Source organism: Penicillium atrosanguineum (genome assembly GCF_028827265.1).
Source record: "Penicillium atrosanguineum strain IBT 20685 chromosome Unknown utg000008l_segment0_segment0, whole genome shotgun sequence".
Taxonomy (NCBI): Eukaryota; Fungi; Ascomycota; class Eurotiomycetes; order Eurotiales; family Aspergillaceae; genus Penicillium; species Penicillium atrosanguineum.
The window spans coordinates 3,044,755-3,059,766 of record NW_026623140.1 but is presented as its reverse complement, the minus strand read 5'-3'; the positions used below and the strand labels follow the sequence as shown (position 1 = coordinate 3,059,766).

Sequence of the window (15,012 nt, the reverse complement as noted above, 5' to 3'; positions counted from 1 at the left end):
TTTCGAAGTGCGAGAGCAACAATAAAGAGATTGTTGTGAGCGTTGCGAAAGAAGGGCGAGGTCCCATTAAAGGGCGCATGTTTCGCGCCCAGCCACCCAATTCCTTGACCGCCTTCTCACCGCCCGATTATCACCCGCCCCGCGGTTCCCACGTTGGTCTCCCGTGGGTCTTTTGTTGACTTTCTTCCTGTTCCGATTCCCCTGAGGCTGGGGTGTTGCTATGGTCCCGCCGGTCGTGCTATTACGAGACTGATTTTATACCCCGAAACAAGCATTGCTTACATCAAAGGCGCGTCCCAAAAAGCATCACGCCTACTACGAATTTGCCGTCATGGCTGCCCGAAGTGCCGCCGAGGAGATGGAGAGGCTCCAGCTCTCCGACGAGGATACGGAAGACCTATGGGACTCTCCGTCCAAAAGGGGGGCGAAGACAGGCTTCAACCCAAGATCGTCCGACGGGAGTCTCCCAACAGAGCCGCAAACGACCAACGGCGGAGGGAATACACTTTTTGATCGCGAAGAAGCGCGCGAAGCAGCTCTCCATAATGAATTGCAATCTGTGCGAAATATCAACGAGGTCCTTGAAGGACTTCTGAGTAGCATCGACCGCGCCAAGGGAAATATGGCGGTAGGTTACTGTCGGTCTGGCTAGAACTGAAACCCTCTAATCGCAATACAGACCGTCTCCAACACAGTCACATCTGCATCGACCCTCCTAAACACATGGACCCGTATTCTATCCCAAACCGAACACAACCAGCGACTGATCCTTAACCCAAACTGGCAAGGTGCTACCCAAGACGTTGCCGATAATGAGAACGAGGCTATTCAAAGACAACAGGCGGCTGAACGACGCGAGCAAGCTCTCCAACAACAGCGAGAAGCAGCTGCACGCAAAGCCGAGGAAGACGAGAGACGACGGGCATTGAACACCAGAGGTGGCAGAGGGACTGGTCGAGGCGCAGTCCGAAGCACCGGGCTCGGAAGAACGCCGAGTACAAGCACCAGCCGCACCGGAGCTCGAGGATCATCCACAACGACAACCCGGCGACCGGTGAGCGGGATTGGCCGAGGAACTGGAACTGGCACTGGAACTGGCACTGGAACTACAAGGGGAATTTCCCGTGGTCGAGGAAGGGCATAACTAATGACACTCCTTGTACAATACTTATTATTCTGGTGATAAACGCGCTCAATGAAGATGATACCCAACTTTGTAACGGTGTTTTCTGCCTGAAAGACATGGCAGCCAACGCGAATGCGAACGCGCGGCGATAAGGCTTGGATAAGGAGAGCTTCCCCAAATGAACTCCCCCCAAGTTTCTCCCCACCAACAATGAACTTCGCTCCCTATCAGGACGAATCGCCCGAGATCGAGCGGGCCTTGTCCCCTCCGAACGCGGACCCTCATATTAAGTCTCCCGGTCTACGCTCTCCGCGAGCTTCCGCCGACCTCCCATCTCCGAGCCTCTTCGCCGGTCCTGTTCATAGCAACACGGGCTTTGGGAGAGACGTGGAAGGTGGCCATGTGAGTTTGGGAGCCTTTGAGACCAGCTTGCCCATTCGGATGGATATCGAGGCTATGCTGGCCTACCTGTTGCTCCCTCCGGCTGGAGGTGTGTTTTTGCTGTTGATGGAGCACAAGAGTGACTACGTCCGGTATGTACTTAGAGCACATGGGGAAATTGAACTCAAGGCTAAAGCGAAATGATAGATTCCACGCTTGGCAGTCGAGCTTGCTGTTTTCCGTCCTATTTGTGAGTATCTGATCAACCTAACTATGGAGTACCGCCTAATACCCGTCCAGGTTATCCATCTCATGTTCGCCTGGAGCAGTTTCCTCTCTTGGTCTCTTCTTATTATTGACATCGGTCTCATCGGATTCCTCGGCATGCATGCTTATCGCGACGGTGAGTGGCATGATTTCGATCGCAATGCTATGAAGCACGCTGACATTGCTTTTCAGTGGATACTCTTGATCATTTCGAGGTCCCTTTCTTCGGCCGCCTTGCGAATTCTTTTGTGGACAATGAATAAGTACAGTCGGTCTTTATGATCATGGTCTTTTTTTTCTGCCTGAAAGTATTCACGGGAGGGGATGTGTTTTGTCTTTTCGTATACCCCCGTCTGTCAGTGTCCTTTGATAAACATACATAGTTTCCTATACATATCTTCTTAATTCCTGAGCTTGTAGATATCTGGTCTACCGCCGAGTTTGTGTGCACAGGTGTCAAGGCTATTATCGATGGATTGACTTGATTCTAAGATACCGACCAGGTGATATACTATAGTTCGTATTCTGGGAAGTGTAGTTTAGCTGTTTGTCGACAGAATGGAGGTATGTTCCTGCATAGAGCAAAAATGGCTGGGGTCCGCTTGGCACTTGATGTAGACCGCCTCATTCAGAGCAAGACGAACACAGGTTCCGGCATACAAGTGAGCGGTGGCATTGCAGCTCAGATCGATCGTGGAGTGGCCATCCTGAGGGACAATAACACCGGTTGAGTAGGGTTGCCGAAGGGGATGCGGTCGAGGGGGAATTCCTAGACCGACGAGTATTGGGAGTGCTGCTTGTGTACTTGGCGCTGTCTGTGAGCTAAGTTTTGCTTGGGATTTGGGGGGTTCGGACTTACAATTTGAAGGTCAGAAGAGACTAACTTAGCGAAAGTGATCTAAAGATCCCTCAAGGCCCACTTCGCCCAGGCAACTGCGAGCGTCGTGCAGTCTTCAGGCATAACGCTCAGCAGCAGGCCGCTGGTCAGGAGTATGAACCAGAGTGGACAATCCTCATTCCAACCTATTCGGCAGAACAGAGTGCGTCCATCGGGCACGCACATTGATCACCTGTTTTTCTTGTTCTTTCCCCCCTATATCATCCATTAACCCTAAGCCATGGATCCTAATAGGGGCAGCTTCTTGTCAAAGGAGTGATATCCGGCCCACCCGTAAACCCAAAGACCTAAAAGATGAAGCTTTTTTATATAGGATTGTTTCGATGAAGGTGGTAATGCCGCCCTTCGTCGTCTTGCCTCGTGTAGCCCAGTAGTTAGTCTTCGACAGCTGAATCCTACGATCTTTATCTCTCTCATCTGTCTCGCTCGTGTTGTTCAGTTCGGAAAATACAAATCAATAGCCCATATTTTTAAATCAATAAATACTAGTAATATTATCGCATCGGGACGGACCTTTTGCGGACCCAGCAGATGTTGTCCCTCGCTAAGTTCTTGCCAAATCTACTAGACAAATAGATCATTGGTATCAATCAAGCTCACATCGCTACCGTGATAGAGCTAATCACTGCCGTGAAAATGGCATGATGTCACTTCAGAAGCTTCGTTCAGCGAGCGAATCCTATCTCCAACCGTATCATTCTGCAATCCTGGAATTACACATTATGAGCATTGTCGCGTGCAAATCCGGTTGAAACAGTGGGGCTACTCACATCAAATTCCCCTCGCATCGCTTTGAGCGTTCCGTTGAGCTCAAGCCTTTTTATGGCGCAGGTAGATCCTGCCACTCCGATCCAATTGTATTCAGGTTCACGAGTCTGGGCCTCGAAGCGAGGAAGTACTGCCTGGATTCCCCCAGCGCCGAAAGAGACATCAAGTGCACACAACTGTCTCTCTTGGAGGTCAATCACGGTCTGCTTTCCAGGTATACGATAGCCAAAAACCTTGTTTGGCTTGTGCCTATACACGATTTCAAATCCGGTAATAAAAGTACTCTTCCCTTCACCCAGAACGGAGACGAGGAGCACCAGAGGGTCTTTGATGAAAATAGTTTGATGCAGGCCAAAATGATGCCTAAGATTCTCCAGATTGCCTGCGCGTTGATGTTCCATGAAGTGTAGGCAAGTGGTTGTCTCACATCGAAATTCCCCACAAACCTCTTGCCAATGTACATCGCGAGAAAGAAAATCTTGAAAAAACGTCAAGATTTGGCGAATGGTACCATCTATCATTTCGAAGGGGTTTGGACGTCGCCGTTCCCAGGCCATCGGCGTCCTCACCAAGGCATGTTTCATACTGCATCTGTCTTTTATCCATTGGTCTTTGATCCAACGACTTTTTCTCGTTCTCAGACGATGAGAAAGATAATCGTCATGAGTGAGGCGGTAAAGCTGTCTCCAATCAATCTTCTGGCCGTCATCACAATGAGAGTCTTCGGTAAGATAGCTAAGGGAGCCACGATCTCCTGTCACAAAAATTCTCGTCCTCCAAAATGTCTGAATAGAAAAAACAACTGCCATCGCGCGTGAAGCGAACCTTGTTTCAAGAAATTCGGGAGTCGGGAGGTAAGATGCGACTTCCACGCGAAGCTCAAGTGGGAGTCGCCAGAGGTGATCATTTAAGAATGCTTGCGGCGAAATGAATCTGCTTGCTTCTTGATGATTCCGAGTATACCCTACTTTTTGTGGGAGCTTAAGTGGCCTTGATCGTCGAATAGTGCTTGGCGGGTTGCAAGGATCGAACCTTCCCATCTCACGATCTGCTCGAGCGTCTGTATCGTGGCAAATGGTCCAGTATACGTGCTAGTATAGGTCTTACCTCCCATAATTAATATAGGTGGCCTTTTTAACACTTCAAGGAGCGTAGTAGAATTGATTTCACTGCGCCCGAAATGGTTGAGAAGGTCTTTCCAGCAATTATTATGGATCAATCTTGACATGCCAAATGCCTCATGCATTGCTCCGCATATGTGTATGCCGGATTCAAATGGAACATTGTCATACCGGTCAATGTAATAGTATAAGTCAATTCTGACGGTGTGCACCCCAGACACTTGAGCCTCTCCGAATATCCCATTACTGCCCGTGTAGACTGCAATTCAACGTATGTAAGTAATTGTCTCGAGATAACAAAGTCACTTACAATGCTACCATAACAGCCACAGACTTACCTGCACAAAATTTGCGTTTCCAAGTCGTGCCTTTGAGAAATCGGGCTCCGCAACACGCACAGAGATAACGTTCGTGATACCGGGTGTTCGTATGATTCATGGCTGATGTTAGAACGTCCGAAGTAGTCTGAAGTCCGATTGTAAGTTATAAGAAAAATATTATAAGTAATCATGAAAGGTCCCGAGGGAGATGTCTTGGTAATAATTAGATCACACCTACCTACCTATATGTATTAGCCTAAGAGGTCATACGATATCTTGTCATACTTGAGTGCTGATGGCTTACAGGCACGAGTAGCGACCACCAGGCCATCCACATCATTTCGCCTCATATATGACCGCTTCTATTCTTGGGTATCTCTTCTTGGTGAGGCGGATTCATAACTCTACAGTATGTGCATTATATTCTGAATCTTTCTTTCTAAATGTTCCCCTTCTGTGCCGGATACTTTTGGCGGCTGGTATGGCAACTTTGAATAACCAGATCACGGTTATCAGTACTCCATACGAGATAGTGAGCCGGTTGCCCTGTTAGAGTTGAAATTCCACTTCGGTTTTGCTCTAGAGTACCCGTATAGCAAGTATCTGAAGCGAGTTTTACCGGGCCAATGAATTCTACTACTACTAAGTTACTACTTCTACCACCCAATTGATGCCCAGTGGTCTCCAGCTTTGGTGGCGTCTCTGAGACTTGTTCCAGGGGCAATAACATTTGCGTACTCTTTAATCAGTCAGTGCAATCTCTCGGTATCACATCGAGGAAGTTTTGACTCCAGAAAGAGGTTTAAAAAGAGCTTGGGCTTTGGGTACATACCCAGAAAGATGTCAACAAAGAATTGAGAACCTAAGTGTGTATGTAGGCTGATTTAGACTATCTTCTCGCTCCGTCTATAATGTCCAGCTTGTTCTCGGGCTTCTGTCTGGCCTAGCACAGCCATAGATTCCGAGCTTCTCCGCACCTTTCCTAGATCGGAGCAAGGAAGCTCCAGGTTTTGCAGGTGGATAGTTAAACTATTCTACAAAATTTCGATGAGTGTGTCGTCGGCGGTTTGGGAATAGCAGTATGCCCGGGTGGCAGCTGAGCAAATTTTGGGATTCTAGGGTTCTGAATATAGTTTCAATTGTACTTGTAGACGGATGTTTTAAGTGTTCCTCATCAATTGATTCATTTTATTGCTAATTACCTAACCAACAAAGCACTACTTAGGCTACCAGAGATTCTGGATCAACTGCTGCAACCCCACATGTGCAAGGACCATGTTACAAACGAGAGCAAAACATCATTACATAGAACGCATCGTACTCCAAAGAAGCGCGGATAAGAATTAGGAAATCGTGAAGATTAGAAAGAGAAGAGAGAGGAAAAAGATCCATCGACCATGATAAGAGCACATGGTCAGAGATCGTTCATCGCGCAATTTGAACCTGAGCCGAACTCTTCCAGAATATGAAAACGACATATCCATCAAATCAAAAACACAGAACATCACCAGTAACCTTGAAACAAGACACGCTGAAAGCTCTCAGATCATTCGCTGGCAAGCTCAAAAACATCGAACGATTGCCCAACGAGAAACAATGCGCACGTAGACGCCAGGAGAAAAGAAGATGGCAAAGAAGGATCGTGAGTATGTAAAAAGGTTCGAAAAAAGCATGGTATCTACGTGAGAGCATAATCAAAGACGCAAGAAAACGGATATCCGTCAAGACAAGAGGTTGTGGGTCGTGGCGGGTCATGAGGGTGAGATGGGTATCTAGATGATCTGCAGATAGTTGCTCGGCACCAATCCAGAGTGGCCGCGTCCATTGGTGATTTCGGCTTCCCACCATCCATCGTCCTGGAGTCGGATCACTGAAAGGCAATCACCCTTGGTAAAACCAAGCTCTTCAGGAATGGCAGCAGCGTAGCTGTACAATGAGCGAGCTGGTGAACTGAAGTTAGTATATCGGTCCGAGATGGAATAATGGGGTGTGGCTTCTTACCAAAGTGCAAGACCGGACGTCCATCGCGACTGAGCTTGCGAGCAGGGTCGGCCACCGCAACAGTGCGGCTGCGAGATCGGCCAACAGGGGGACCACCAGCGTCACCATAGTATGATGAGGGCCGGCCATCATGTCGAGAACCATAGCTATCCCGACCAACACTGCCCCCACCGCCGCCATACGGATCATTTTGACCATTGGACAGCTGAAGCTCCATGCCTCCGGCACTGGAAGGACGAGTTTGCTGACGGAACTGTGGCTGAGGAGAAACTGCGCGATGAGAGGCGGCAGGCGAAGGCCTTCTGGCAAAGTCATTGGGAGAGTAGGGCGGGTCTTGGGCACGGTGCGGCGTGGGGGATTGGCTGTAACGACTGCGCATGCTGCTGGATTGAGGCGCACCTGGGCTAGCGGGTGCTCCTCCAGCATATTGAGCGCCCATCCGGGTATCAACACGGGGAGATACCTGCGGGCTAGCACTTCGTCGGGATGGGGCCGGAGACCTGGCACGAGGAACTTCCTGAGGCTTGGGGGCCATGGCTGGGTTATTACTTCCACCGCGGAGCATGCTCTGGGTCTGACCAGTGTAGCGCTGAGTGGTCTTTTGCATCTGCTTCGAGGTAAAGGCCGGCTCGGGGGCGCCAAGTCGTTTCACTGAGGGATCATTGTATGCCGGCGGGGCTCCAGAACTACTTCCACCATAAGCAGATGATGGCGCAGAAGGAGTGGGAGTGGTGATTCCATGGTACCTATCAGCCGAGACACGGAGAGTGGATTGCTTTCCGCCAGTCGTCTTCAAATCAGCGAGAGCTCGTGCGATCGGGTCGAGACCATCTTCGGCTCCATTGGCCTGCTGAGCTCCTGCCTTCTTTCCGTTCTTGTCGGGGGACGCAACGTCAAAGACATTATTTCCTACATTGAGCTGGAAGTTGGCACGAGGGTCGACAGGCTCCGGGCTAGCTGCACGACGTTCAATTTGACCAGGAGAAGGAACAGCCTTAGATGGGCTGGAATTCTTGCTAGGAGAGCTCCAGGGGCTTCGCGACGCGGACTGGGCTGCTGGGATAACTGGTCTGTCCTTCTCATGACGGCTCTTGCGACGGAATGGGCTGTTGCTGAAGAACGCACTCTTCTTTTTCGGGGACTTGTCATCTCCGGAACTAGCACTGGGGAGTGGCGCACTGTTTGTTGGCCTCTGAGGTGACATTTGCTTGGTACTGACCGGCATTGGCGCCTCAACGCTGGACATAGAGGTGGGATTTGACACCTCACTCTGGGAATCACGGCTGGATGGTCGGTATGCGCTAGCTGCTGAGCTTCGCTCTGATGGAGGACCGGTTCGGCAAAACATGGTCATACCATCAGTCGGGTAAGCATTGTGAGGAATTTTGTTAATTTCACCGTGCTGCTCAGGGTCATAGTTCGGGGGCAGATAGCCGCCGCGGCGGAAATCCAGCGGAGCAGGTTGTTGGGGCTGCATAGACTGCATGGGCTGCTGCTGGGGTTGCTGAGGCTGCTGCGGTTGCACAGGCTGTTGAGGCTGCGGCGGCGGCTGAGCCTGCTGAATCGGCGGAGTCTGTTGGTATTGCTGAGCTTGCGGAGGCTGCTGAGCTGGCTCCACGTTTGCCGGAGGAGCCGGATGGCCCATTTGAGCCGCGAGATCAGACTGGGGATCATGATGAGACTCATACATCGAGGGCTGAGGAGAAGAAGTGCGGAAAGCCGGGTTCATGGTACGCTGGAACTGGGCGACGGAATAACCCTCGCCCTCGTCGATTTCGGATCCTGTGTCAAAGTCTTCCTTGCAGAAGTTGATGAATCGGGGAGCATCCGGAATCTCTTGACCAGTGCCTCGTTCCTTAATGAAGTAGACGATATCTTTTTCAACCTCGCAGTTCTCGAGGGAGAGTCGGATCTTCTCGCAAGAGGCATCATCGCTGACACAAACAGTCGATGCGATGTTTGCATAGGTCCATAGACTGCTCTTCGCGAAATCCAGTCGCTCCTCCTCCAAGTCTTGGAATTTCTATAGTATATTAGTAGCAGCTCCACCAACAGGTGGAAAGTCACGTACATCGCAAGCAGCTTTCCATTCCTTATTCCAGCGACCGGTCGTATCCTCAAGGATCTTAATTGCAGCCTCATACTCCTGGCTGTTTGACGCAAGTTGAATCTGGGTCTTCTCAAGCTTCGCCTTGTTCTTGCGCTCTTCCTGGCCCATGACCATGTGGCCTTGTGCCAGGTAGCCCTTGATGCGGAGACAGTCCTGTTCGTATCGATCTCTAGTCTAGAATCAAAATACAGTTAGCATCTCATTCCCTTTATTTAGACCTACGCAACGTACCTTATTCACAAGTCCTGTTTGCTGCATTTTGGTCTTGTGGAGGCGCTCAATGGTGTTCTGAATGATCTTTCGTCGCTCCTTGATTCCACTAGCAAACGCACCCAGAGGCTCCTCGAGTTCAACTTTCATCTGACCCGCGATGGCAGCATGCGCCTTGGCAATTGCTTCGGTTTCCCCGCGGACCACGTCCAGTGAGGCTTTGAGAGATCCAGTTTCACATGTGCCCAACGGTTTGCGACACAAGGCTTGGAGTTTTCGTGCATATTCGTCTTCAATCGAAGCTCGAACTTGAAGATTGTTAGCTTTCAGAACATGCGAACCTATGATTGCGATTGCGTACTTGTGTAGAAAGTCTTCAATTCATCGCTCGTTGTCTTCGATCCGTGCATGCGGTCGAGCATGGGCTGGAGACCGGCATCGTCCTTTCCCCAGAAGTTATTCGCAACTGTGGGTGCATCGCTGTTAGCTTGTGAAGCTGGGGCCGGGGGCTGTTTCACGTACAGGACATGGAGACCGAAGGTCCCTCTGCCACGGTCCCAGGCATTGTGGTTAGATGTTGAGTATCGGCCAGCCTTTGCTCAAAGTGTAGATCCCAAAGAAACAGAAAATGAAAGACAATAGTAACAAAGAGAATACGTAAAACGTAAGACGTGAGACGTGAGACGTAAATGTTGACCCGTCGGTCGATTGGATGATGAGAGGGATGCAGCGACGCAATGTGTTTATGGGCGCGTCGCTCAGGGCAACGAGACCACGTGATTATGTCAGCGCACATCGCGACCCTAACTCCTCAACTGACGCGTCACTTTCCTACTTTTCCCTGTTTGAATCCTCCACTTTCGATCTTTTTGACTTTTGAGAAAAATGCAGACAGGTCGACTGAGACATTTGGACATTATGTATGTCCCTCTATATTTGCTCGCTGGATTGTCTATTTGCCACTCTTAGTAAATTACTAAATCCTCAACACTGTCAACATGATCCATCAGGCGACAGAGACAGTGCCCAACACCTTAGGGCGAAATTCGTTGTATGCCTTAGTCTGCAAGTGGCCTGACCTCTAGCACAAACATGTCGTTGCGCATTGCAACAGTCCTCTAGATTGGCGTAGTTCACAGAAGATACATAGGAAAGCACTTTTTCCAGTTTTCTTCCGAGAAGAGTCTTTCGTTCGTATACTTGTCTATCCAGGGCTTTCCCATGCATCTCGCATACTCCCCATGTTGGATCGTAAACGACGGAGCTTCTGGCAAGCCACGATGACATATTTAGAGGCACAGGGGTATTTAGTCCCCGATGTTAATCTTGTCAAAGGTTAGTTTCACTATCCAGCCCGAAAATACAGTCGAAGGTATAAATTTTAAGCTTTGAGTTTCATTGTTCATTCTGTACTGTGATCCTATTCTATGTCATACCGGGGCTGTATGGTCAAATCCAGTCTATGTATGCCCCAAAACAAAGCAATACAGACCATCCCATATTCGCAAAAAAAATAAAAAAATAAAAAAATACAAGTCGTGAAGTATTCCCGCAAAACGCCAGTAATGCCCATATTGACTGTCATCAACAGTCATAACCATAAAGTCTAGCTGTAAACACGGCCGAAATCGTTTTCATGTATCATAGTCGTCTCAATATCATCTTCGTGTCATGTCATTGGTCGAAGATCTCATCATTTGATGGAAATTTGTTCTTGATGTTGCAGGTCTTCACTACTTTAGTAAAGCAGGGGGTGGCCGAAGACGAGAGGGAGTAGCTGGAACTAGGGGCCGAGGAGGCGCTGGACCAAGCCTGCTCACGAATGGCGCGGCGAGCCAAGACAGTGGGAGTGGGAGTGGGAGTGAAGCTCCAGGCAGCACTGGAGGAGGTAGGAGCAGGCCACTCGCGAGCAACAAGGGGAGTGCTAGAGGAAGGGGCAGCCTGACGCTTGACCCAGGACATGCTGGGCACAACGGACACGCTGGACGAGGAGACGGGCCACTCGCGCGCAACGAGGGGGGTAGCGGAGACGGGCACGCTCATGCTAGAGGGGGTGGCCGACGAGAAGGCAGGAACACTCGGGTTCCAGCCGCCGAACTGACGAGCGACGAGAGGGGTGGACATGCTCGCGCTCGAGGACGAAGGAGTAGAGGAAACAGTGACGGTGTACCAGCCGTGGTCGCCGCGGGCAGCGAGAGGAGGAGTTGGCACAGGGCTCCAAGTGCTAGAAGCGGCCGCCGAGCTAGAGGAACTGTAGCTGCGGGCGATGTAGTAGGGATCACCAGCGGCGTTCAGACCGCGGCGGAGGAAGCCCGAGCCGGGAGGGAAGAAGGACGAGCCACCAGGAGCGAAACCGTGAGGAGTGGAGCTAGGAGCGGCAGATGAGAAGGGGATGCTGGATGGAGTGGCAGTGACGGTGACGGTGACGGGCACGGGTACAGCGCCGGGAGTCGTCACAACAGACTTGACAGTCTCAGTCACAGTATCCAATTCAGGAGCAGCAGAGCTGGACTCGCCGCCAACGTTGACAATCTCGTAGCTGGTTGAGCGACCATACAGGTCCTCCTCGGGCCCCGCAAAGGGAGCAGCCGAAGTCAGGCCGAGGGAGGAGAGGGCAATGAGGGCCGTGGCAGAGAAATGCATGATGGAGGATTGAAGAAGGATGTGTGTTTAATATGGGAATTGTAAACAATGCAGTAGGATGTTATACACGCTTGGCTCTCAAAGGAATTGGAAAGGTTAAGAGCAAAGATGGGAAAAGATAAGGTTGGAGAGTGTTGGATGAGAAGGGAGAGTCTGGATGGATGGGAGGGTTTAAAAGGTGAAAGGGAAAAATCCATCTCGATCCCCAAACCCTGCTATGAAGTATACCCAATCCACATGGCAGCCTCGCGATTGGGCCAAAAATAGGCAGGCTGGGATCGACTGGTGGCTGGACAGGCGGCCTGATAGATTGACGTTTCCCTCCCAGCCTTCTTTTTTATCTTTTACTTCCAACGGGGGTCCACATGGCGACGCCACAACCTAATTCGGAAACTTGGCGCGCGTTGGCTGGGCGATCCCGGATGATATAAGCCGACTAGTCAGCGTGGCTGGGGGTCGCTGGGGATCCACTATCATACATCACTGGTGCAGATATGGAAGGCCGGTGCCTAGTTTCTTTTCTTAGCGCTTGGGTATCATGGTCATCGACCAGGCACATTGTTCTAGATCGACATGTCACACTGCCTGCACTTGTTTGATCTACCGACTGCCGAGCCCGCCTCCGTGGCAGGACAATTCTAAATGGCAAGATCCTCCACTCGCACCAGGCCACACCCCAGCGCCGCACTAGCCCATGCTGCACACGGGCGACTAGGGTTCCACCCCAGCGATGTGACGTGAGTACTTTCATCATGGATCGATGTGAGACTGAGGCCTAGAGAGGGTTTCTTCTCTCCCGCCAGGTTTCGGGCTAAGCTCTGACTATCCGCCTGGTATCCATCATAGAACCGACTGACACCAGAGCTGTGTGGATCGGCACCCTGGGCCCAATCATGTGTAAACCACAGCTGCTGCCACTGTTGCTCTTTATTGTAAAGGAGTCGACGGAACGGGTTACTAGCCATTACTTCACCCCCGCATCCCCCATACATGAGACACGGGTGCCAGAAACTAGGCTGTGCGACACAGGAGACGGTGCTGGGGCATCGACCGACCGTGCTTGAGGCAAAGAATCGACGTGTCGGTAGCATTCGGCCGAAGTTGTTCTCGTCTGTGGAGAAGAAGGAAAAGAGGACTGGCGCGTAGCAGAGATGAGGGGACGCGATTCTCATGCGGGGGGTGGAAGCACTTTCGCCCGTAGGATCGAGCATGGACCATAGTCTGGTTTCGCCATCCATAGCTATGGTGGAAAGAAGATGAGGATTGGTCGGATATGCCGAGGCGATGCTCAACACATAACTAGTGTGAACGGGGTGATAGAAGTAGGGTAATTTGTCGGATTTATTGGATTGTTGAATATTCCAAATGGCGACGAAGCCATTGTTGCAGCCCACCGCAATGTCGCTGGGTGAAAGCCATGTCAGGGATGAGCAGAGCGTTGAGGGTGGTTTCGCCTCAAAGATTGGTGAGACGATTTTCACTTTATTGTAGCAATAGTTAGTCGCAAATCATGAAGACAGGAATTCAGAAAAGAAGAGTCAGACTTACAGAACTCTGCCTTTTCAGACTTTCGCTGAATGCTGATATCCAATACACGCAAAATTCCGTCTCCCCAAATTCCAGCAAGTAGCCCGAGATGCTCTCTGTCGCCTGTCTTGTCTTTGCTTCGCTTTTCTCGGCCCATTGGGCACCAGGCCATGCGGCGCAAATCTCCCCAGTCGGAACACAAAGCCAGCCGAAGTCGAGGCTCAAATTCCATATCGAGAGTATTGGTCCGCTCGCCTGTCTTCTTACCCTTGAACTCCCACAGCTGTAGAGCGCAGGAGTAGGGAGGCGTAGGATGAAAGGGTGACAGAGGCTCACTGCCTGCGGGGTGGTATATTTTCTTTTGCTCGTCGGAAAGAGGGGCGACCACAGCCATGTATTGCGAAAGCCCATCTTGATTGGGAGCCCATGCTATGCATTGAACCTTGGATCCGAAGTTCATCAGCCAGCCTTCTCGGACCTGCGATTGAGCAGACTGGTCGCTCTTTCTAGCCTTCATATTTTTCCAGATCTTCCCAAAATTGTAGGATTCCTGATAACCCAACTGGATAGGTGTTTGTTGATTTGTCGGGCCCATGAGGATCGTATGCTTCCCACTCTTTGGCGCTGTGAAATAAATTTGAAGTGCATCTGCCTCGTTGATTTCGGACAGTGTCTGTTGCTTCTGTAGCTTCTTCCCGAGGTCATCATAGAACCAGTCCCAGCCTCTTGTTTGTTCTGTTCTAAACTGCTCTGGTTCAATACCCATGGTAGGCCCGTATCCATAGTCTGACCCCTCCGGCTGCTCCAGAGCGAAACGAGTGGGCAAGCAAGCATCGATGCCACGGAACCATCGGTCCCGCATGTACATCGCCGACAGCAAGTCTCGCTCATCAGAGCCAAAAGTCAAGGCATAATGCATAGGCTTGGCAACATGGTCCTTGGGGTCCATGATTCCTCGGAAATGTATCTCATCCGGCGAAGGGGCAACCTCGTTATTGGGAGGCCGCCGTTTGTGCACATGTGGGCGCGCGTGAGTAGCTTTGCGTTTTGGGGTAGACGCCGTGCTTTCAACTTCCATTTCATCTCCATCGTCGATTTCTTCGGCCCCGACTTCCTCGGCCTCTTCAGAGACATCATCGTCGTCATCATCGGGCCCCTCGTTCATGTCTGCGTCGGAGCCTGGGGCGACGAATTCCTCGTCGGAGGCTGACTCTTCTACTCGCCGCTTACCCTTTCCTTTTGGAGCCTTTGCTGTCTTTGCTGTCTTTTCAGAGTCTGATTCATCACTGATTCCAACAGACGCGAATGGATCCGTATTGTACTTCGTATTGGCCTGGACGCGGCCGGACCTACGGGAGGACGGCATCTCAGCGACGCAGGAGTTCAACGTACCATCAACAATCAAAATATGCACAAGCCCCACAAAGCCTGTTGCGTGCCCGAAAGACACAGACACGAGGATGTAGCGACAGAGCAAAGCGGCGCGAATCGCGAACACCGGAATGCTTGACTTTGCCGTTCAAGAAGCTCAGTTGCGCTATACCCGATCGGGACAGGTTCCCCATGCGCGTCAACCATGAAACTTGCACTTGCCTGGTATACTTCAAAATGAATAAAGGCAATTTACTTTTGAGCTGCCA

The 15,012-nt window shown here is 50.8% G+C and overlaps 4 protein-coding genes across 4 annotated transcripts; 1 reads left to right on the top strand and 3 right to left on the bottom strand.

Annotated features, from left to right (window-relative positions):
- Positions 1 to 331: 331 nt before the first annotated feature.
- N7443_010682 (uncharacterized protein) lies at positions 332 to 2,037 on the top strand (the record flags this gene model as incomplete). The annotated part of the gene is made up of 6 exons (XM_056890738.1): positions 332 to 628; positions 680 to 1,054; positions 1,358 to 1,659; positions 1,715 to 1,757; positions 1,808 to 1,910; positions 1,967 to 2,037. The coding sequence occupies 6 exons, from the start codon at positions 332 to 334 to the stop codon at positions 2,035 to 2,037; spliced, it is 1,191 nt and encodes a 396-aa protein (XP_056737229.1).
- Positions 2,038 to 6,653: 4,616 nt separating this feature from the next.
- Positions 6,654 to 9,767, bottom strand: N7443_010681 (formin-binding protein HOF1; the record flags this gene model as incomplete). Its single annotated transcript, XM_056890737.1, has 6 exons — positions 6,654 to 6,823; positions 6,883 to 8,905; positions 8,954 to 9,166; positions 9,224 to 9,510; positions 9,564 to 9,668; positions 9,725 to 9,767. The coding sequence occupies 6 exons, from the start codon at positions 9,765 to 9,767 to the stop codon at positions 6,654 to 6,656; spliced, it is 2,841 nt and encodes a 946-aa protein (XP_056737228.1).
- Positions 9,768 to 10,876: 1,109 nt separating this feature from the next.
- N7443_010680 (uncharacterized protein) lies at positions 10,877 to 11,845 on the bottom strand (the record flags this gene model as incomplete). The annotated part of the gene is made up of 1 exon (XM_056890736.1): positions 10,877 to 11,845. The coding sequence occupies one exon, from the start codon at positions 11,843 to 11,845 to the stop codon at positions 10,877 to 10,879; it is 969 nt and encodes a 322-aa protein (XP_056737227.1).
- A 638-nt stretch (positions 11,846 to 12,483) lies between these two features.
- N7443_010679 (transcription factor TFIIIC subunit TFC6) lies at positions 12,484 to 14,738 on the bottom strand (the record flags this gene model as incomplete). The annotated part of the gene is made up of 2 exons (XM_056890735.1): positions 12,484 to 13,325; positions 13,394 to 14,738. 2 exons carry the CDS (start codon positions 14,736 to 14,738, stop codon positions 12,484 to 12,486), a joined length of 2,187 nt encoding a protein of 728 aa, XP_056737226.1.
- Positions 14,739 to 15,012: the final 274 nt, after the last annotated feature.